This window comes from Caretta caretta, chromosome 3, assembly GCF_965140235.1.
Source record: "Caretta caretta isolate rCarCar2 chromosome 3, rCarCar1.hap1, whole genome shotgun sequence".
Classification (NCBI taxonomy): domain Eukaryota; kingdom Metazoa; phylum Chordata; order Testudines; family Cheloniidae; genus Caretta; species Caretta caretta.
The window spans coordinates 85890699-85915731 of NC_134208.1; the positions used below are offsets into that span (position 1 = coordinate 85890699).

The window sequence follows — 25033 nt, forward strand, 5'->3', positions numbered from 1 at the left end:
AGATTGCACTACAATACTTGTATGAGGTGAACTGAAAAATACTATTTCTTTTATAATTTTTACAGTGCAAATATTTGTAATAAAAATAATATAAAGTGAGCACTGTACACTTTGTATTATTTGTTGTAAATGAAATCAATATATTTGAAAATGTAGAAAAACATCCAAAATATTTAATAAATTTCAATTTGTGTTCTATTGTTTAACAGTGTGATTAAAACTGCAATTATATCACGATTAATTTTTTTAATCACAATTAATTTTTCTGAGTTAATTGCGTGAGTAAACTGTGATTAAATCGACAGCCCTAAAAATTTTAAAAACTATCTTCATAGATTCCTAGAAATGTAGGACTGGAAGGAACCTCAACAGATCATCTAATCCAGTCCCCTGCATTGAGGCAGGACTAAGTATTATCTCTAGACCATCCCTGATAGGTGTTTGTCTAACCTGTTCTTAAAAACCTCCAAGGTAATTTGTTCCAGTGTTTAACTACCCTGACTAAAGTTAGGAAGTTCTTCCTAATGTCTAACCCAGGGGTTCCCAAAATTCATTGTACCCCAACCCTCTTCTGACAACAAAAATTACTACACTATTCCAGGATGGGGGACCGAAACCTGAGCCCACCCAAACACTGCTGCCCTGGGTCGGGGGACCAAAGCCGGAGCCATACTGCCCCGGGTGGGGGGGACAAAGTCAAATCCCCAGGGCTTCAGCCCGAGGCAGAGGGCTTGTAACCCAAGTGCCGCCATCCTGGGGGCTTCAGCTTCAGCCCCGGGCCCCACAAGTTTAACACCATCCCTGGCCACCCCATTAAAATGGGGTCCCAACCCACAGTTTGAGAACCTCTAGTCTAACCTAAATCTCTCTGTGGTTAAGGAGAACAATTTATTACCCTCCTCTTTATAACAACCTTTTATGTGCTTGAAGACTGTTACCATGCCTCCTCCCCATCTACGTACACAATAGAAAAAAAGTTCTTAAAATTTAAATTCCAAAACTCAAAAACTTGTTTACAAAACCCAGTAACTAAGAAGAAAGGAAATAGCTAATTAAGGACATAATAAACCTTACTCTGCCCATATAGCAGACATTCTTATCAAATATTAAGAAATGTATACTGTGACACTGCACTCCATATGTTTATGGAAATATGTTAACAAGTGGAAATACGATGTAACTGGAATATGCTTTATGCAAAAGGTCTCTTGTGAGGTATCATTACAAAGTGTATAATCTGAGTGTGTTCATCCTATTTGTATGAATGTATCATTCTTGTATTTGAAATCAGAAATATGAAATATAATTCTGAGGTCCTATTGTAGTTATGCAAAGTGTGGGCCATTAATGGTGGCTTAGAATCTTGATGGCTCCCATTAACTAGGACAATTGGACAAAGGGAGCTGCAGTCATGAGAAATCCCCTAATTACCACCTGAGCTGAAACTAACAAGAACAGTACCGGGGGAAAGGATTGGGCCCAGACTAGGAAGGAGTCTAGTCTGTGAAAGAAGCTTATTGGAACATCTCTGAGGGTGAGATTTTACCTGTATTCAGTTTCTTAAATGTATTAGGCATAGACTTGTGTGATTTGTTTTGTTTTGCTTGGTGACTTACTTTGTTCTGTCTGTTATTACTTGGAACCACTTAAATCCTACTTTTTATTCTTAATAAAATCACTTTTGTTTATTATTGAACCCAGAGTAAGTGATTAATACCTGGGCGAGCAAACAGCCATGCACATCTCTCTATCAGTGTTATAGAGGGCGGACAATTTATGAGTTTACCCTATATAAGCTTTATACAGAGTAAAACGGATTTATTTGGGGTTTGGATCCCATTGGGAGCTGGGTGTCTGGGTGCTGGAGACAGGAGTACCTGCTGAGTGGTTTTCAGTTAAAGCCTGCAGCTTTGGGGACATGGTTCAGACCCCGAGTCTGTGTTGCAGCAGGCTTGCATGTCTGGCTCAACAAGACAGGGTTCTGGAGTCCCAAGCTGACAGGGAAAACGAGCTCAGAGGTAGTTTCAGCACATCAGGTGACAGTCCCAAGGGGATCTGTGACCGAACCCTCTCATATACATCACCGCAATCTTAACTCACACAAAATACTATTTTCAGTCATTTCAAAATATAAACAACTTTTCTTAAGAAAAATTACATATGTACACATTAATGCTAAATTCTTCAGCCTGAAATGCAAATCCATATTCAAAGTTTTATCACAGATTAGTTTTACACTTCTCCTATTTTATACACATTATCAAGAAACAGCTGTTTTGAGTACTTCACCAAAAAACTACTGTCAACTGATAAATATATTTTAGCTCCTACTACACCTCTACCCCGACATAACACTGTCCTCGGGAGCCAAAAAAATCTTACCGTGTCATATCTAACTAAGAGTGCAGCCCCGCTGCCCCGGAGCACCGCTTTACTGCGTTATATCCGAATTCTTGTTATATCGGGTCGCATTATATAGGGGTAGAGGTGTATTTCCCATGTACCAGTATCCTTTCAGATAAAAGCCATTTAAAAACCCCAACATTGCATGAGTCAGTTAAGGCTGTTGCACTGTGATGAAATACATAGTTCTGAATACTTGATAAGAAATCTTATATTGGCCCATGCAAACATTCTTATGTCCTTAGGTAGCCATTTCCACGCTTTTAAATGTTGAGGTTCGATAAAAGAAAAGAGTATGTAAACTCACTGCCTGATCTTTAGTGACCTAAACTTTTAAGCAACTTTTAAAAAAAAAAAATTTGAACATGTGATGCTACAGTATACACACAAGAAAGTTCTAGTGAACTATGTAATAAGCTTAAGAGACAAGTATATTGGTATCCCTGTAGGAATAGCACAGTATAAATATCCACAATAGTGTTGTGAGATCTATATAAGAGGAAGAATACAAGTACAGTTTTCATTGAAAGAGAGGTGCAAGAATTGTCTTTGTAATGCACTCCACAGATCTGAAGAGTCATGCAAGAGGCCCTTATTCTGTAGTTCTGCAGTTTTGGGGCAATCCAAAAGACGGTAACTTATTCATATACAGACCTTTGACCATTAACAACAAATCAGATAAGAGTTGTTTTTACTAACAGACAAGTTTCTCCCTTAGCTGGTTACAGCACAAGTAATACTATCCAATGATCTTCCAAAAACAAAGCATTGTTTTAAAGTGTCTGCTGTTGCAGCTACTAGATATTTACATTTATGAAGTTTTAAAATTTATCATATTCAAGACTATGGGTATTATTAAGGGACTATTCTGGTTCCAGAAGTGTTATCAACCTTGTTATTTTATGAAAAATAAAAGCATTATAACAAGCTGAACTATATGAGACTTGTATCCTGGCTTGAAAGTTTCCTGGCTCCAGACTTTGCAAACTATCATGGAGAACATCCAGATGCAAAAGCTTCCAATCCTAGCACGTGATAGATAGGAGGCTCTTTCTATTGTAAAATGCCACACCACGTGTAGTGTATGAGGTGATCTCTCAGCTTGAACAGTTTCTCTCCATCACTAGGCAAAACCTAGTTCTGTAAGTCTTCAAGGTTAATATTTCTTAATTTGTACAGTGGAAGGAAAAACTGGTTTATTTCCAAATAAAGTACTCCTTGCAGAAAAACAAAACGCAACTTTATGTTTGCTTCCTGTTGCCATTTTCACTTTGCATTTTCCTCACAAAAGTCCAAAAATAAGTCTATTTTCAAAATGTTCATCTCAGAAGAACTTAAGGCTTAAAATCCTTAACACATTTCAGAGGATTTTAGTACTAAGCCTCACAATACTCGAAGAATTAGAAAGCATATTACAGATAAGTTGACAGAGACCTAGAAGAGACCTGCCCAAGACCATGGTGTCTGTAACAGAACTCAGGAAGACTTGACAATTAGTCCATTGTTGTAATCTCTGATACTACTTTATCTATACTATTCAGAATATGTTTCAGATATATCATAATGGTCTCAGTTTGAATTCAAGTATGCTTAATTTGGATATCATTAAATACAGTTTGGCCTGTATAACAAGATCACGATTAAATATCTACATCAAGGGACTGCTCTAGAGGATTGTTCTCCCAGTGCAAGTTCTAACAGTCACTGTTCACTAGCTAGAACATGGCTCTCAAACTTATTTGATCAAACACCCTTTCTTTGTGTCTGTAATAGTTTATGCCCCCTCCCCAGCCACACAAGTAATATAATCGCCCAGCTCTGAAGGCAGAGCAGAGATCAGAGGCTGCTGGCCAGGCTCCCAGCTCTGAAGGCAGCACCACCTGAAGGCAGCAGCAGAGAAGTATGGGTGACAATGCCATACCATGCCACACTTATTTCTCTGCTGCTGCTGGCAGTGGTGCTGCCTTCAGAGCTGGGCACCTGGCCAGCAGATAACGCTCTCTGTCTGCCCAGTTCTGAAGGCAGAGCAACTTCTTCCCCACCACCACCACCAGAATACATTCCACAGTGACCCCTAGTTTGAGAACATCTGAGCTAGAGAATACGGAAGTGACTGCATGGCATAACTAAAGGTTATGCTGTGCATCTATCACCACTCTATCTGTGTGTACAATAAAAAAAAATTGTAAGCCCATCATTATAATTTAAAAGATCTCCAACTCACTTCTAAACAAAAACCACAAAGCTGAAATAATGGTTTTGTACGTTAGACCAGGATAGATGGGACGCTAGAGACCAGGGTCCTTCAATGAGAATACTATATTACCAGTACCGTGACTTTTACATCTACCAATTGTTTGCCTCGACATCACAAGCTACTCTCAACTACAGATGCAAAGCATAAGCAGAAATGTGATCACCAAGATATTTAGAACATAAATTATAAACCCCTTTTTATTTTTTTTTTAATAGATCAAAACCGAGACTCTGGACTGCATCCAGAAATGAACTGGAAACCCAGCGCAATCTTTGGAGCACAAGTATAATATGCTTCGTGAGTGAAACACTGCTAAACAAGTAGCCACATTGGACACTAGCTAAAGTTTCAAAGTAGCTCTCAAGTATATCCCAAGGAAGAGCACATAGTCATAGCCCCATATGGAAATAATAAGCACAAATAATGGTGGGGAGATGTGCGTCTGATTGGGAAGCAGGATGCAATCTTTCCAATGAAAGATAAAAGTTCTCGTTTTCAGCTACTGTTTGGACAGACAAAAGCAGCCCTTGATCCAACAAGACTCCTAGATTTCAAACTTGAGTATCAAAAGGCAAAAAAGGCATATATTCAGTCTCTCTGTATTTTCCCAAAACTGAATTAAGTCTTACCCAAGAAGTGCATCAGCTAGTTAGCTCTTATCCACGCTTACACTTTCACGATTACCCAGGGGTACAGGGTGAATCACTACTGCCAACTTACAGCAAGAAGTTGTCTGTGCCCACTCGCCCAAGGCTATCAGCGGCTGGCAATACAAACATCTCATTCTGGGCTCCACAGGCTAGCAATGTTCACACCTCAGCCCTCAGGCTCCCTAAGTGAATCCATGGGGCAGAGCAGACAACCTGTGGCTAAATCTATGGAGATAATTAGCCTCCCAAGTTCTGCTTTAGGCCCAGGTCCCTCCTACCAATCTGTACACCCCTCTTAATTACACTCAAGTGCCCAGTCCCTCAACTTCTGGACACCTACAATGCACAAGGATTCACTGCCTCTGTGGAAGCAGTGCCCTCAGTTCACTAGCTTCACCTCCGTTCAGCACTCTCCATAGCACACAGCATTTAGTCACATATGTAGCAAAACCAAACAGAAGTTTATTTGATAAGGCTTAAGATAAAGATTCAATCAAAAGCAAGTATAAGGATTGGAAACATATGGTGACAGATAAAAGAAAAAAAATAAAACACCATCCAGAGCCTATACTTATTAACAAGGTTCCTTTCCTAACTAATAAGCTATCTTTCACCCAACTGTCAATCTGTATAGTGCTTTTCCAGTAGACAGCTGGAATGCAGTTTTCATGAGACACTCACACTGTCAGAGTGTCACCACTGTAATGGATACTACCGTATGCCCTTTTTTCTCCTTTTATACAGTTCCAGACCTTTTTTTCTCTCTTCAATGACCAAGATGTTTCATTAACTTTAGTTTGCCCCAATGGTCCACCTAGTCAAGGTCTTTTTTTCTGGGGCTCTGTTGTGCTTTGTAAAGGCCCAAGCCTGCACCTCGTCTAACTTATAAACACTTAGCAAGGCTGGGTCCAACAATATCAATTGTTCTCATTCTTGATTGAGTTGGCTCTGAGAAAAGCTTGCGTCAACTGAAATTTCACTTCTAGCAGCTTTGGAACATAAAATATTTTCCATACATACATCCCAAAACAACCATGACAACCAGCGGGTTCTTAGCTTTTGGCAGAGACCACATGCAGCCCCCTTAAATGAAATATCATGAAGACAGTGATCACAGGGGAAACACCTGTCTAGGCAAGTCCCTGGATATAGACTCATAACTATGTACCCACCAGTGGTCTATTGCCAACATTAGGTCACACAACCCCCCAGTATTGCAGACATTGTAAAATAAGGTTTTCCCCAACTGTCTCTACAACTACTGATGGTTGTTATCTCCCAGTGCCAAATATTTTCACAGTCACAGTGCCAACTGAATGATACCCAATTTCCTATTCTTGTCTCCAAATGGAATGCCTGAAGAAGGCAAGTCTTTCCTTTGTTCACTTATCTCAGAAATTCCTTATTTGTTATGTTGGGAATTGTAAGTAAAGAAAGCAGAAGTTCAGCTACTTAGGTAGTGGCTTTGATAAAGTTGCACTCTACCTTCTTACCACAATCCAATCCATAGTACTGACATACCTAACCCTAGTTCTTCAAACTTCACAATTGTTTCCAGATAAAAATTTAAGCAGGAAGACAAGCAGGCAATGCATGCCTAAGCAATCATAACACTTCAAGAGATGTTAAATGCATGAGTCCATAGATTAAAAATACTATTCATATGCAAAGTATAAAATATCAGGTGCAGAAGAAAATTTGAAACATCTCAAAATGAAGCTAAGTGCAACAAATTCAGAAAAGTAGAGAAAAAGGAAAGCAAATGGAGAAAAGAAAATTTTTATAAACGTAAGGAAAGAATTCAGAAGAAAAATGACAAGATACTTGAAAAAAAACTATGACCACAAGACCTCATTACTACTAGTAGGAGTGAAAGTTGTTTTATTTGGGGGTGGGGGGTAGTTAAACAATATTTTCGTACTGGATGTGATGGAATGGAGTGGTGAAAAGTTTACAATTTCGTTAAATGATTAAAGAGAATCAATTCTAACCATCTATTAACATATGAAAATGTAAACAACAAATATAGAGAATTACCTAAGGTAGCGAGGTGTAACCTGAATGAGATAAAACAGGAAGAAAATGTAATCTATCAAAGCCAACGCTTTGAAAATCTGATCTCAGACTGTTAAATAACCACTTCAGTGAAGTGGCAGAAGACTCCAACCTCACTTGAGACATTTTAAACAAGACTGGACAAAAATTTAGGAGCAAATTTTGATGTCAAAACACAGGCAGACTAGCTGGCTTGTATGTTAACTCGTTATTTGAAGGCTGGGGAAGGGAAGAATTCTCCCCATGTGAAGAGTGGCAGAACAGCATCAACAGAATTACCTAACAGTTCCTAGTGTGGGGTCAGTGTTTCAGAAGTAAGTGTACGAAGAAGAAAGGCTGATGGATCCATGAAGTCACATGTTCTGACCTGGCTCCCAATCTTCCCCTGTAGGGTGATGTAGAAAGAGCCCTGCTGTGAAGAGCCCTAGGCTCCATAGCATACAGGGAGTACCCATGCATTGCCTCACAGCATTCTGCCCTTGAACTCCCCCACACTGGCACCATTCCAGTTCCACTACGAACATGAGCTGGCACACCTGTGGAGGTGATGGTGGGATTTGTCACTAATGGAATATACTACCTATGCAGAACATACTTAAGATTTTATTAAACTATTTGCTTCAACACATGCCTTTGAAGTATATTAGCCTTTAAAAATCTAAAAATTAGAAAAAGAAAAGTGGAAGACATGCCAGAAACTTATTTTCCATGGTTTAAGAAAATACTGAAGCAAATCTGACACAACCAGAACATCACTCAGATGACAAGAGTGGTATCCATTTTAGGAGAGATCTTATTCACTTTATACATTGATGATCTGGAAAAAAGTGTGCAACATTTACTTTCAATATAAAATTGAAGACAAAACAAAGGCAGAGGACAATAGAATTTATAACAATTTGGAGACCATAGTGGCTTGCAAATTAGAGAAATTAAACACTATGTTTTGCTTTCTGGGACCTTCAGAACATTAAGATGGATCTCTCATCAGGAGATCCTAATGACCAATTTTTAAACAAAGCTCTGCTTTAAAGGACTGCAGCCTAGAATTATTCTTCCCAAGGGTACAAACACCCATTTAATCACTTACCACTCAGAGCTATATCTACTGAGACAAAGATCATTTTTCTTTTAATATAGAAAGTGAATAATCTGTGCCTTTCATGTACAGTAATTACAGCTTTGGATCAGCTACTTCCATCTTTCCTTGACAATGACAGCCAAGACCCAAATGAGGTGATGGCAGCCTCACCAGAAAAGAAAGTCACGCAAGAGGACTCAAGCTCTGGCCAGAAATGTACTAAGGTATTTCAGTCTGTAAGAAGCCTTGAAAATAGAGCCAGGGGTATGGAACATGACTGAAATGCAGATGGAAAGGAAATGTCAAAGCCCTCGAGATATCAAGAAGTCCACATTCAACATCGGTGAGAAAGATGATAGGTCACATCCGAAGTATTCAGCCCAATCCTGGAACAAGTGGCAGTCAACAGGAGTTCAGGCAAGCAGGAAATATCTCACAGTAAGCACAACGGACATCCTTGAAGAAGTATTATACTTAGCTCTTTGTTTCTATACTTTTAATCTTGAAAATAAGTTCTAACCGCTTCAGTTTTCAGGGAAGGAGCATTTGCAGTGCTTCATCATCCCACCTGGAACTTAATTTATGCAAATTATGCAAAATTATTATGCAAAAGTCTGGATTAGCAGAATGTCAATGTCCAATTTACATTTTTCAACATCACTGAACTTTTTGTTATATGGTTCCTTCTTTCTAATAGATCACCACACAATGCCAGGCACCCCAGCAAACATACAATGACACCAGAAGGCAGCACTCCTCTTTACCTTCTGCTGAATATTCTGCTACCTCCAAGGCAGGAAGTCCATACACGAAGCCCTTCTGGAATCTACGAACACAGCAGAAGTAAAAGGCAGAGAAGTTTATGTAGATTTAAAGGTTACACTTCTCAAAACACAACAATGCCAAATTCCTAAATGCTATGCTTAGTTTATTATTACTTTGTTTTGGGCATTTATTTATGTAAATATAGTACATTGACAAGTCTGTAAACAAAGCAATTACTAGGATTCAGCATCCAAAATGTAATCTGACTCTACATTTTGTTTTTAAAAAAATTAGAAAAGGGAAAAGTTCTCAATTCTAATTATTGTATTAGAAGTAGTATTTCTACATACACTGCAAACAGACAATAATTTTTAAAAATTGTATATTTATTTAATCAGAGGAGCCAATCTAAACCACATGACAAATGACCGGATAGATCAAATTTTTTTTTAAAAGTAGTCTAGTTTAATAAATGTTACACTAAAATAATAAGATACAGGAAACTTACAGGACAGCAAACTAGAAAGAAATTAGAAACAAACTTTTATTACAAGATACTATTAGAAATATAACTATAGCCTGATTTTGCCCTCCATTTGGTAAATATATTCAGCTGTGTTTTTAGAATAGACACTACGAACATAGCTGCCTTTCTCTTTATTTGTCTCTCTGTCCACCAGGGTCTATGAACTCAGAAGGATGTTTACAGCTTAAGGAATAAATCAGATTCACTACCCACTGCTGCAAAATTCATGCTTTAAAGTGCCATATTTATATGTTCTTCTACTTTGCATTTCTAGAGAACCTGCCATAAGACCTGAAAGTGTATTGCAAAAGCTAAGCATGTCTCAGAGCACCCATGATAGACAGGTATTTATCCACTTTTTACATATGGAGAAACAAAAGAGGTTAAGTGATTTAACCAAGACAACAGTGAATCCGTGTGTTCATGGTGAATATTCGGGATCTAATAAAGCCTACCCATGAGCCAGACCATAACCTGATCCAGGATGGAGACAAGCATTTTCTGAGAGAAGGTCTTTCACTGGTATTTATGCAAAAAGAACCTTGCAGGCAATGCAGGAGACATTCATGAACCTGGCCTTTTCTATTCCAGAACCCTTAGTAGTAGGTTAACCTAGTTCTCTTCCTTCTCTCCAGTAACTTCTAAACTAGGAGAATCAGAGATAAATCCTAATTGATTGTAAAGGCCTCAGACTACTATACAATCAGCAATCCCAGCAAGTTTTTGGGGTTTCTACTTGCTAATTAGAAAGAGTTTATTAGCTGCAGTTTTTCTAACCCTATTGTAGGACACAACAGAAAATCTCTTCTTTGGCGATTCACTCTCCTTTCCACCCAGAGACTGCCTCTGCTACTACCAACCCTCTTGATGAAGGTTCATAGCGATATCACCAAGCTAAAGAACTGTCACCACTGCTAAAATTAAGCTGACTCCACAGTACCACTAGTGACTAGGAACTATAATATGTGCAGGTGAGTTTCTTCTAAGGCTATGGATACTAAGTTTGACAGTCTGCTTATAATGTAAAAGCAAATGTCCCCATGTTAAATAATTCTGAAGTGCTAAAAATTCAGCTACTTTAATTCCAGGTTCAGATAAGTTCTTTCAGCCTTTACTAGAACTGTACAGAGACTTGTTTCTTCACAATCTTACATGACTGACTGGTAAAAAAAATAAAACAGTTACTACCCTGTTCTGTAACTGTTGTCTTTCAAAATGTGTTAAGCATGCCCATTCCATTTCAGGTATGTGCATGCCAAGTGCAGAGTCAGATTTTTTTCCCCCTTAGCAGTACCTATCAGGGTGGAGCATGTACCCTTTACTTCCTCATGCTGCTGCTGCATGATGGTATAAAGTGGGGTGCCACCTCAAACTCCCTCTCAGTTCCTTCTTACCGAACAGACTCTGACAGATAGGAAGGTGGGTCATGGAACGGACATGTATAATACATCTCAAAAAACAGTACCAGAACAGGGTTAGTAAGCATTTTTTCATTCAACTGATTGCACATATCCATTCCACTTCAGGTGACTCACAAGCAGTTTAAACCAGAGGTCCGTTTCACAGTCTACCTGAACAAGGACTGAAGAACTACTCATCCAAACTTGGCATCATCTCCAGAATGCTGAGATATAGTGTAATGTGTAGTAAAAGTATGTACTGATGACTATTAATTGCAGCTCTACAAATGTCGGCTATAGCTACTTGAGCCAAAAAAAGTTGCTTGAGATCTCGTGGAGTGTGCTACCACCCTGCTTGGAGAGGGTACATTGGCAACATCATAGCACAGGCATATGCAGGACAAAATCCAGGATGCGGTCCTCTGCTTTAAGACTGAAAGACCTTTCATCCTGCCCATAACTGAGACAAACAGCTGGGGTGACTATTTAAAAGACTATCTAGTCCTGTCCAAGTAAAAAGTCATCGCCCGAAGGTATGGAGCCTCTCCTCATCCTGATGAGACTGGGACTTAGGAAAGAAAGTCATTAAGTATATGGCTTGATTGGGCTAGAATTCCAATACTACTATAGTCAGGAATTTCAGATGTGGAGGTACACATACCTTGTCTATATTTTAAAAAATGCGTAAGGAGGGTCAGCTACCAACTCTCATACTCCACCACCCTTCTTCTGGAGGCCATACCTACCAAAAATACTTCTTTCAGAGAAAGTTGCAGTAAAGAGCCTGCAGCCATCAGTTCAAAGGACAGAACCATCAAAACTTGTTGCACCAGATCTAAGTGCCAAGGAGGAATGGAATCCATCACATGGAGAGAACCCCTGTCCAAATGCTTTAAGAATCTGACTGATATAACATTCAAAAATACTAAGCAGCCTGCGATTGATGGCTGGAGACAGCTGTCAGGTGAACTCTGACAGAACTAAATCAACAGGTCTTGTTGTTTCAGGTGGAACAAACAGTTCAAAATATATTGGAGAGGCCAGGAGTGGTGAAAATCATCATTCTGTTTTGACCATAAAGGAGAATCATTTCTATTTCAACGGGTAAATGTATCTAGTAGTTGTTTTCCTGCTATTCAGCAGAATGTTCTGCACATTCTCTGAACACTTCACTCTTGAGCTGCTAACCATAGAGCGTCCAGGCCATCAGATGGAGAGCAACTGGGTGGGATACAGCAAGTACCCATGGTCCTGGGAGCCTAGCTTGCGTTCTGGAGGTAGTGTCAAAAGAGCCCTAGTAGAGAGGCTAGTAGAGAGTAAGAACCAATGCTGGTAAGGCCAAGCTGATAGTATAAAGATTATGCAAGCATGACCTAAATTGAGCCTGAACACACCCATGGGAAGGGGTCGAATGGGAGGATAAGCATACATCAGTTCATCTTTTGTAGAAAGTACAAAAGCATCAATCAGAAATCCCGGATTCTGAGCTGCTCTGGAACAAGAAACTTGGCACTTTTTCATGCGGCAAATAGCAAACAGGTCTAAGTGAGTAACCCCCCGCCCCCAGGTTTGAAAAATGAATCTCATGTTATCTGAACTAAGAAGCCATTCATAATCTCTGTTGAATTATCTGCTCAGGCGATCCTCCAAGCTACTATGAACACAGGGAAGGTGGGAGGCTTTGAGATTTATTGCATTGGCAATACCAAACTCCCAAAGATGTATTGTCTCTTGATACAGACGGTCTGATACAGTCCCTCCCTACATATTCATTTAGAATATTGCCACAGTGTCCATGAGAACATGTAGCCTCTCCACCATGATGGGAGAAAAGCCCAACAGGCCAAATGAACAGCCCGCACGTCCACACATTTATGTGGACAGCCAAATCTTCATGAGACCACAAACTGAGTTGGTAGGTTTGTAGGTGAGCTCCCCAACCTACAGAAGAAACATCCATAACTAGAGCCAGTATGGGTAAGAGAGAGCCAAAGTGAACTCTCTCCCATACTCTCATTGGCCGGATGCATCCACTAGTCCAAGGAGACAAACCTGATAGCTTTCTTTGACAGGTTAACAAGCCTTGTGCATAGGAAGGAAGCGGTAGATGTGGTATATCTCCACTTTAGTAAGGCTTTTGATATGGTCTTACATGACCATCTCATAAATAAACTAGGGAAATACAACCTAGATGGAGCTACTATAAGGTGGGCGGGTAACTGGTTGGAAAACCATTCCCAGAGAATAGTTATCAGTGGTTCACAGTCAAGCTGGAGGGGCATATCAAGTGGGGTCCTGCAGGGATCAGTTCTGAGTCCAGATCTGTTCAATATCTTCATCAATGATATAGACAATGGCATAAAGAGTACACTTATAAAGTTTGTGGACGATACCAAACTGGGAGGGTTTGCAAGTGCTTTGGAGGATAGGATTAAAATTCAAACTGATCTGGAAGAACTGGAGAAACATTCTGAAGTAAATTGAATGAAATTCAATACAGAAACATGTAAAGTATTCCACTTACGAAGGAACAATCAGCTGCATACATACAAAATGGGAAATGACTGCCTAGGAAGGAATACTGCAAAAAGGGATCTGGGAGTCATACTGGGTCACAAGTTAAATATGAGTCAACAGTGTAACACTGTTGCAAAAAAAGCAAACATAATTCTAGGCTGCATTAGCAGGAGTCCTTGTAAGCAAGACACGAGAAGTAATTCTACCACTCTATTCCGCACTGATTAGGTCTCAATGGGAGTATTGTGTCCACTTCTGGACACCACATTTCAGGAAAGATGTGGACAAACTGGAGAAACTCCAGAGAAGAGAAACAAAAATGATTAAAGGTCTAAAAAAACATGACCTATGAGGGAAGATTGAAAAAATTGGGTTTGTTTAGTCTGGAGAAGAGAAGACTGAGAGGTGACATGATAACAGTTTTCAAGTTCAGAAAAGGCTGTTACAAGGAGGAAGGGGGAAAATTGTTCTCCTTAACCCTGAAGGATAGGACAAGAAGCAATGGGTTTAAAATGCAGCAAGGGTGGTTTAGGTTGGACATTAGGAAAAACTTCCTAACTGTGAGGGTGGTTAAACACTGGAATAAATTGCCTAGGGAGGTTGTGGAATCTCCATCATTGGAGATTTTTAAGAGCAGGTTAGACAAACACCTGTCAGGGATGGTCTAGATCAGTGGTTCTCAACCAGGGGGTGCACCGAGGTCTTCCAAGGGGTACATCACCTCATCTAGATATTTGCCAAGTTTTACAACAGGCTATATAAAAGACACTAGCAAAGTCAGTACAAACTAAAAATTTCATATGACTTGTTTATACTGCTCTATACACTGAAATGTAAGTACAATATTTATATTCCAACTGATTTATTTTATAATTATATGGTAAAAATGAGAAAGTACACAATTTTTCAGCAATAGTGTGCTGTAACACTTTTGTATTTTTGTGTCTGATTTTGTAAGCAAGTAGTTTTTAAATAACTTGAAACTTGGAGGTACACAAGACAAACCAGACTCCTGAAAGGGACACAGTAGTCTAGAAAGGTTGAGAGCCACTGGCCTAGATAATACTCATGCCATGAGTGCAGGTGACTGGACTAGATGACCTCTCGAGATCCCTTCCAGTCCTACTACTCTATGAGACTAGTACTCATGCAGGAATTCAAATCAGCACGGCCAGTGGTGACAAGCCAGGAAATACTTAACCAACAGTCTTTAACCAACTCTGCAACTTGCTGAGACAAAGTCCAGTGTGACAAACCACATATGTGCAGGAGACCATACCCCAGTAGTCTGAGGCAGTTTCTTACTACTGTGATTGCATGGGCTTTGAGATCTGCGGAAATGTTACACATTCTCGGGAATTTGGCTTGACGTAGGAACACTTTGGTTACTGTAGAATCCAGGATCACCCATATAAATTTTGTTCTCTGAACTGGGGAAAAGACTGACTTGTCCTTGTTGATCAATAAGAGGGACTGGATCCTGCATAAACTGAGTTCTACTTGGAGTTTGTATCTACCTCATACCAGCCAGTCATTCAGGTAAGGAAATACTTGCACTCTGATTTTCTTAAGGATGCAGCCACTACTGCCATGCCTTTTTGTAAAAACTTGCAGGGCAGCAAACAGGCCAAAGGGCACGACCGCAAACTGATAACGGGTTGCGTTGACCAGAAATCTTAGTAATCTCCTGTGGCTTTGATGGATAGCCGCATGGAAATATGCATCCTTTAAGTCACCAGGATCCAGGAAAGGGATGATAGAGGCTAGGGTGCCCATACAAACCCTTGTTTTTTATATATTTGTTCATATTTTAGAGGTCTACAATGGATCTGAGCCCTCCTTTTGCCTTTGGGATCAGGAAGTCATGTGAAGAACGGAATCTCTTCAATAGCTCCCAAATGAAGGTGAGACTGGACCTCCTGGAGGAGGACAACCTCTTGAGAGTGGTCCTGAAAAGGGATGGGGAAGGGGGGTGGAAATAAATCCCTGTTACACAGTACTTAGCACCCAATCCATCTGTCATGATATGGGCCCAAGCAAATAGGAAGTAAGATAACCTGTTGGAACAACAGGGGAGGGAGAAACTGGGACGTAATGATTTGATACTCTGTCCTCAGTAAGACAGTCAAACAGGCTGCTTGGATTTCCAGACTGTCTCAAAGAACCTACCATGGAAGAAAACAGAGGAGGTGGAAGTCTCTTCCTTTGGTGGTCCACCCCTTGCTTTTCTTGGAGTTGTCAAGGCTGCCTTGGTGGGAAGAGATAGTATCTCTAGAGACACTGTGCAAGGAATTGCTTTCCTTTAGGGAAAGGAGTGTAAATTCCCAATGTTTCAGTGTGACCCTTGAATACTTCACACTATGGAGTTTCTGATCAGTCTTCTGTGAGAAGAGGGTAGGACATTCATAGGTGAAGTTGCTGGATAGTCTGCTAGACCGGACGTCCTGCAGGAGACCCAATGATTATGCACAGATATTCATGGCTTCAGTTACTACAGATGCCTTGGCTCTGGCTGCCAAATCTGCACCATCTAAGGCAGCCCAGAGAGGTCCCAGCCATCAGTTTGCCCTATTCTAAGATGGCCTGCAACTCCTGTCTGGCCTCCTTCAGCAACTTGTCTGAGCACTTCAATACATTGCCTGAAAGGGAGAATTCATATCTGACCAGTAAGACCTGCTGCTTAGAAAGATACAATATTGTAGACCAGCTGTGAAATAAATCTTTCTACCAAAAAGGCAGAATCTCTTTCTGTCTTTATCTTCTGGGATAGAAGAAGGCTGTTCCTGATCTGCTCTTTCATTCACTACTGAGACAGCTAAGGAACCTGGCAGGTGTAAAAACATTCATAGCCCTGAGAAGGGACATGTTAGATTCTCTCAATCCTCTTCGCTGTTGGAGACAGAGAAGATGGCATTTACCACAAAGATTTTGTGCACTCTAGAATGACTTAATTTATAGGCAGAGTCACTCACAAAGATCCTACCATATTTATGTAGTATGCCTACCAGCCTGTGGGGACTCTGCCTTACTTGATATTCAGGTTGAAGTGGTTCAGAAGCTACTCTCTTTAGTTACTCTTAGTAGGCCCTGTAGTCATCCTGGACAGACAAAGAAACCCCAGACACCACAAGCTAATCCTTTCAACTTTCCATAATATCCATAGAAGCAATCATCCGAGGCAGAATTCCTTGATGCCCAGACCAAGCAGGAAGTTTCAAAAGGTAGATGCAGGGTGACCTCCCTGAGGAGGTAATATAGTGTCACTTCTCTATCCTTTTTCTCTGGGACTTGTGGTCCCTGCAGATCTGGCGATGGTCTTGGAAGTGACCCTGTCCAAGGCACTTTATGTACCTGGAATGAAGATCACACATCAACAGACTTTTTGCAGCCAGCACAAGGCTTAAAAGCCTGGAGACCAAGGCATACTCCAGTAGTGGTCAACAGTCCCCCTTGTATAGCAGGAATCTGATGCTCCAAGTTGTAACAGAAATAACAAAAAAAAGCTACTCTAACAAGTACTACTAACTATTTACAGAAGTGAAATTAATCCCCTGGAGTGAGAGAAACTCATAGTAGCAAGTTGATCAACTCCCACTATTGATCCTGGGTAGTAAAAAGGAACTGAGGAGGGAGTGGAGCAGCTCTGCTCTTTACACCATCATGAAGCAGCACAAAATGGCAGAGGGTGAATGCACCACCCCAACAGTTACCACTAAGGAAAAAGTCTCCAACTCTAGTGCACTAAGAGCACACACACCTGAAGTGGAATTGACATGTGCAATCACTCAAAATAGATTGCAGATTCTAAAAGCCTTCCTTTCCAGAGAAGCAAACAGCACAAGAGAAAGAATTATCCAAAGATAAGGGGGGGGGAGGGAGAGGGAAATATTATTGCTACATCATATATATTAGGCATTAAGTGGTGAGAAAACAGATTTATACTCCAATGACGTTAAAAGCAGACTATCATTAAGGACTCCACTACCTAAAAAAGGAGTAATGTGCTTCTATTTATCTGTGAATTATACATCAAGTCCAGAGCAGTAAGGCTCTTTAGACTGTCAGAGAAGCTCACCGAATTTGCCACCAGTTTCATGGAATCCTGTGTAATAATTTTCTTAATTAAACAATAAAGACTAGTTTACCAAATTATTTAGGAATAACAATACCAATATCTTTAGCTGCCAGCTCTTTCGCAATTCTGTAAATAGAGCCCCTGGAAATAACATTACTGTGTTAACACCAAGTTCAGCTATGACTAGCTTAGTCTGCATACTATCTTTTCCAGTCTAATACCCCCCTATTACTACAGAAAGGGTGGAAGATAATTGTCTGGGAACACCAAATATTAGGTCTACACTGATCTTATTAGGGAGCCTGTACTGCTTATTCTTCTGCTTAACAAGGACTACAAGTGTGTGGAATATTCTTAATGCAGATTCTTCCCTAAACCATTATGAAGATCTTAACACCCCCATTTTCATTCAATTTGTAACAGAGTAAGGGGGAAAAAGGACTTTGGCACTAAAGCTCATGGGAAGAAAGAACCCATGAAACTCTACAGCAATCTTTTAATGTGCCCCTAATGGCACACATGAAACAGAGGAGCGTCCTCCAAGCCTGTTAGAGATGCCAGAGGTCTACAGGAAGCATGCTGTGGGGCTACTGATATTCCCATCCCAGTCCTCTCCAGCTCAGCTGACTTACCTTCTACAGTCTTCAACTAACTTTAATAAAGCGTATATGTATAGACAGTTTGTAGGCAAACTAGATTTTAAGTATAGAAACTGCTGACTTCAGATTGCAATTTCACTGATGAGGAGGCGGCAAGACCCGGCAATCTGCATAGTAGAGTCAGACAGACTACATGTTTGTCCTATCTGAAAAACACCCTTAGGCAGAGATTGGAATGGAAGATAGATGCTTCGTCAGATCCAGTTTCACTCACTGCAATTTGGAAGATCAGCCATCATTGCTAATGCATGTTCCAGATTTGATTTTTTTAATATATAAAAAGATTAAGAATTTAAATCATTATTAAGGTGTCAGACAGTCTTGTAAATTACAAATACACAACATGTTAGAACAGTTGAGTCAGCATGAGTAACAAACTAAAACCACACATTTAGATTTTATTTTCCTATAAAAATAATTTTGTTATTCTTCTACTTGCTCTCAGGTAACAAGTGACATCCCTCCTATTTGCAATACTTATTTGAGTCATATTAAAATAGAATGGAAGACCCTTTGTCTCAATGTTTATTAAATTGTATGTCAGGTTTTCACAACTCAGGTGGTTACCATGTATTTTAATGCCAATATCAAGATTATAAGTAGATTTCCTGGAACATGTGATAAACCAGTAAGGCAGTGGTTCCCAAACTTGTTCTGCTGCTTGTGCAGGGAAAGCCCCTGATGGGACAGGCCAGTTTGTTTACCTGCCGCGTCCGCAGGTTTGGCCGATCGCGGCTCCCAGTAGCCGTGGTTCGCTGCTGCAGGCCAATGGGAGTTGCTGGAAGCGGCGGCCAGTACGTCCCTCAGCCCGCGCCACTTCCAGCAGCTCCCATTGGCCTGGAGCAGCGAACCGCGGCCACTGGGAGCCGTGATCGGCCGAGCCTGCGGACGCGGCAGGTAAACAAACCAGTCCAGCCCACCAGGGGCTTTCCCTGCAAAAGCGGCCGAACAAGTTTGGGAACCACTGCAGTAAGGTATTAAATACCCTTAAAAGAATTATGTTTTTAAGCATAACGTTCCTGAAAAGACAATTCATTTCCTCACTCTTAGCTATGACAGGTTTAATTTCAGATTATAAAGCGTTAACAATCTTTCATGAACTGCACCAAACATTAAAAGCTTTACCTTTTCCATATAAAGTAACAAAAGGTCTCATTTCTGCAAAGAACAAGTTTACCAATAGCTTATCAACTGTCCTTTCCTCCCTGAAAGCCTTACCATGAGTTTCCTACGTACAGCAACCTGGCATCAAATTTCTTAGATATATTTTATTTATTTTAATCTAACAAAGTCACCAACTAAATTCTCAATCTTAAAATCTGATGTACTTCATACAAAATGTTGTACATGCCATAGAATATTTATATGATTTTATTTTTTGTTTATAGTCAATAGCCATTCTACATTTTATAGTATGGGTAGATAAATTTGAAGAAGATGGAATATAAAAAGTTGCTGACTAAACATTTGTGCAATAGTTAATATTAAATTACACTGGCCAAATTCTGTGAAAAATGTAAGTCATGTGTTTTGTATAGTAACAGGGAAAGCCATAAGAACCCGGCAGTAACCTTTTGTGGTACGGTCACAGGTTGTAGGGACAAATTTTGTTCCTTCCCAACTGAATGCAAAAGGCCCCTTGTCAGGTGTGCTGCTCATGCTCTCTGACAAAGCCAAGCTCTGAAGGAGATTCTTATGTAGCTGCTCATAGAGGCAAGCCAGTAGGAAAAGCCTCACTGGAGAATCCCTTTGACCTTTTCCTTACACAAGGGTGTGGTACACTTTCATACTCTTTAGTAGTTCAGAAGCATAATATGTATAAACTCTCACATTAAGATGCTAAGATTTTTTCCACAGAATTTATATGTTGATAGCACAAGTTACATTCAACTGCTAGAAGATCTTTTGGTTTATTAAATAGACCTTTAATACAATAAAGCACCCTTAATAGTCTGAGGGCCCACCTTCTGTAATTTGTCTGGCATCGTGTTGGGATGTATAAACCCCACACTGGGAGTTAAAGGGTTACTCCTGGGGGAATTCTGGGCCAAAAAATTAAGAATTCTGCAAACAATATTTTAAAATTCTGCAAAATTCTGCATATTTTATTTGTCAAAACAACACAATATAATCACACCAGTTTCAATTATTTTGGTAATTTATTTCAAAATACCTGTCAACAAGTATGTCAATAATACAAACAACAGCAAAAAAGATTCCCCCAGAAGCAGAGAGTTAAAGAAACCCCCTACAACAACCAGTTCCAGTTAGAGAGTGCTGGAGGGGGCTGTGTGGGGCCTCCAGAGCCCAGACACCTGCATTCCCATACTCCCAGAGCCCAGCTGCAGGCACCCCCCAGCCCAGACACCCACAACCCTTTCCCCCAGAGCCAAGCCATGACACCATGACCCCCAAAACCTTTACTCCCCTAACTTCTTTACTGTCCCACCAAGGTACATGGTGTGGTGCGGCCCTGCCCTTCACCCTTTGCCAGAGCTGATTGGGTCTCCCAGGCCTTCTTCCGTCCATGGAAGAATGAGGATCAAATCAGGGTGGGCCCTCCGCTCACTGTGAGCTTGGCTCTGCAGAGTCCAGCGGCCCCTACTAGCGGCCAGAAATTTTGAGGAGTAAACAGGGAATTCTGTCAAGTATCAAGGGGTAACCATGTTAGTCTGTATCCACAAAAACAACAAGGAATCCGGTGGCACCTTAAAGACTAACAGATTTATTTGGGCATAAGCTTTCGTGGGTAAAAAAACACTTCTTCAGATGCATGGAGTCAAAATTACAGATGCAGGCATTATATACTGACATTACATACTGAAGAGAAGGGAGTTACCTCACAAGTGGAGAACCAGTGTTGACAGGGCCAATTTGATCAGGATGGATGTAGTCCACTCCCAATAATTGATGAGGAGGTGTCAATTCCAGGAGAGGCAAAGCTGCTTTTGTAGTGAGCCAGCCACTCCCAGTCCCTATTCAAGCCCAAATTAATGGTGTTAAATTTTCAAATGAATTTTAGTTCTGCAGTTTCTCTCTGAAGTCTGTTTCTGAAGTTTTTTTGTTCAAATATAGCTACTTTTAAATCCGTTATACAATGTTCAGGAAGATTGAAGTGTTCTCCTACTGGCTTTTGTATGTTACCATTCCTGATGTCCGATTTGTGTCCATTTATTCTTTTACGTAGGGACTGTCTGGTTTGGCCAATGTACATGGCAGAGGCGCATTGCTGTCACATGATGGCATATATCACATTAGTAGACGTGCAGGTGAATGAGCCCCTGATGGTGTGGTTGGGTCCTCTGATGGTGTCGCTAGTGTAGATATGGGGACAGAGTAGGCAACGAGGTTTGCTGCACGGTTTGGTTCCTGGGTTAGTGTTTCTCTGATGTGGTGTGTAGTTGCTGGTGAGTATTTGCTTCAGGTTTGGGGGCTGTCTGTAAGCAAAGATTGGCCTGCCTCCCAATTCTGTGAGAGTGAGGGATTGTTTTCCAGGATAGGTTGTAGATCGTTGAAGATATGCTGGAGTGGTTTTAGCTGGAGGCTGTACATGATGGCCAGTGGTGTTCTGTTATTTTCCTTGTTGGGCCTGTCCTGTAGTAGGTGACTTCTGGGTACCCGTCTCGCTCTGTCAATCTGTTTCCTCACTTCCCCAGGTAGGTACTGTAGTTTTAAGAATGCTTGATAAAGATCTTGTAGGTGTTTGTCTCTGTCTGAGGGATTGGAGCAAATTCAGTTGTATCTTAGAGCTTGGCTGTAGACAATGGATTGTGTGATGTGTCCTGGATGGAAGCTAGAGGCATGTAGGTAAGTATAGCGGTCAGTAGGTTTCTGGTATAGGGTGGTGTTTATGTGACAATCACTTATTTGCACTGTAGTGTCCAAGAAGTGGATCTCTTGTGTGGACTGGTCCAGGCTGAGGTTGATGGTGGGATGGAAATTGTTGAAATCCAGGTGGAATTCTTCAAGGGCCTCCTTCCCATGGGTCCAGATGATGAAGATGTCATCAATGCAGTGCAAGTAGAGGAGGGGCGCTAGGGGACGAGAGCTGAGGAACCGTTGTTCTAAGTCAGCCATAAAAATGTTAGCATACTGTGGGGCCAGGAGGGTACTCATAGCAGTGCCACTGACTTGAAGGGATACATTGTCCCCAAATCTGAAATGGTTGTGGGTGAGGACAAAGTAACAAAGCTCAGCCACCAGGTGTGCCGTGGCCTCATCAGGGATACTGTTCCTCACAGACTGTAGTCCATCCTCATGGAATATTGTTGTAAAGAGCTTCTACATCCATTGTGGCTACGATGGTGTTTTCAGAAAGATCACCAATGCATTGGTGTCAGTATAATAATGCATGCATCTGTAATTTTCACTCCATGCATCTGAAGAAGTGGTTTTTTACCCACAAAAGCTTATGCCCAAATAAATCTGTTCATCTTTAAGGTGCCACCGAACTCTTTGTTGTTTTTAGGGAATTCTGTGAAATTCTGCAATGCACAGTTGCGTAGAATTCCCCCAGGAATAAAGGGTTAAAAAATTCCAGGCCCAGACTCCCTACCCAGCTGCTCATGGGGGGAGGGATAGCTCAGTGGTTTGAGCTTTGGCCTGCTAAACCCAGGGTTGTGAGCTCAATCCTTGAGGGGGCCATTTGGGATCTGGGGCAAAAATTGGGGATTGGTCCTGCTTTGAGCAGGGGGTTGGAGTAGATGATATTCTATGGTTCTATGCAGAGCATGATCCCGGTGGAGATGGGACTTAAAAGACCTCAGACAGCTCAGAAGGGGGATGATAAGGCAGGGAGAAGGACTTGGCCTCAGGAGCGCCTGAGAAAGGACACAGAAGTTGTTTCTCTGAGAAGAGAGGAACTGGCCCACTAGAACCCAGACAGACTAAAGGTACTGTGTTTGTTCTGCATTACCTTGATTACAACCCTTTCCTGAACTTGGACACCCTCTCAGGGCCCTGGGCCAGAGTCCAGGGGAGTGGGAGGGCCTGGGCTCCCCTACCACACTCTAACTACTAGGCACCACCTCTGTCAAGTACCAACCTTTACAGACATTCAGTTCCATTTCTGACCTGCAGCACTGGACACAGTGCTATCTAAAAGCTATTGCACAGGCTTGCACAAGGATACTAAGTCTGTTCTCTATGCCAATGGGAATGTCTGATCAAAAGTGTACAATGAGGAAGTCACTCTATTGCACAAATATTCAACGGACAAAACAATTAGTTGGAATCAATCATTTGGTACCACAGGAGTACATTTGTTATATAAGATCACAGATTAGTGTTCCCCACATAAATACAAGTGCCTCTATTTCACAGATATCTATTTTACAGGAAACCATTATCCTTTGACTATTCCATGGACATTATCTCTAACCTAAAAAGACAAACTCAGTTTAGAAGGTGAAAAAACAAAAAAGGTCACTTGTTTCCACTCCTCCTTTTATGCTTAAAATTTTTTACATGCAAAGTATACTGTACATCACTTAGCTGCCAAAACATTATTAATCCATTTTACAAAAAGCCAGATATTGACAAAAGCCAAGATATTTTGTACTGAGAATAAAGAATTTAAATCAGCAAGTCTTGCTGAGTTTATGTAATTAAATTTAGACGATTTTAATGACAGCGAATATACAAGAGAAAAATGTTTGGAACCTGAGAAATATAATGAGTGTAATACATAAGTATGTTCACAGTAGTCAGACTTCTTACTGAAAGGTTTTAACCACAATCAAACGTAATAAAAGTTCACGATTGCAGAGTCCTCACTGAGGGTGGTGATAGTAAATGCAGGGGGAGAGATTACTGTACTAATCTTGATACCTGAAGATGACAAATGAGAGAGTACGGAGCCAAAAGCCCTAAATCCTGTGAATGAAAGTGGTAAATGCTATTATGAAAATGAAGCCTGAGAAAGCATGAGGGATAGATCACAAAACTGTTCTTATATGGAAATTTTGTAAGGACGTATGGATAACTAGAAATTGGCGAGAGGACTGGATGAAGGGAATTTTTCTGCCGTTATCAAAGAAGAGAAACATAATAGAGTGTGGTAACTATTATATCATTTCCCTGATAAATCTCATGAAGGCAAAGTTATGCTCTACATAATCCAGGACTACATGAAATGAAGGACAGAAGCAGAACTATTACCACAACAAGCTGGTTTCAGAGAGGGCTGAGGCACATGTCACCAAGTCACAACACCGAAAAGTGTGGAGAGTACAATCATGCATTGATCACATGCTTCACTGATTAATGGACAAACTGTAGAAGCAGTCGATGAATTTAATTATCTGGGATCATACACATACAATCAAGGAAGCTGTTCCCAAGAAATTGGAAGACTACTAGGGATGGCTCACTCAGCTATGGCCACCTTTAAGAAAATGTGGAAAAAACTTGGCATCTCAAAATGTATGAAGGTGCAGCTGGTGAAAATCCTATTTTTTTCCATAGCAATTTAAAGATGTGAATCATGGAAAGTTAACGCTGCTGACAAGAAAAGAATTGGAGCTTTTGAAATGTGGTGATGGCCAAGACACGTATCTCCCGGATGGGGGTGGGGGGAGGACAAATGCCCATGTTAGAAATATTACTGGAGAGAAGCAGACCCTGATGTCAGAAATCAAATGCAAA

The 25033-nt window shown here is 40.7% G+C and overlaps 1 protein-coding gene across 2 annotated transcripts in view; it reads right to left on the reverse strand.

The window, feature by feature from the left end:
• The window catches only part of CDK19 (cyclin dependent kinase 19), a 225451-nt gene that overhangs the window by 184834 nt on the left and 15584 nt on the right, over positions 1–25033 (reverse strand). The window contains exon 2 of one of the 2 annotated variants that reach the window (XM_048844788.2): positions 9211–9272. The exons of the other annotated variant lie outside the window; for it this stretch is intronic. Coding sequence (XP_048700745.2) covers positions 9211–9272 — 62 coding nt within the window. The remainder of the gene's footprint in view (positions 1–9210; positions 9273–25033) is intronic. 2 annotated transcript variants of the gene reach the window in all.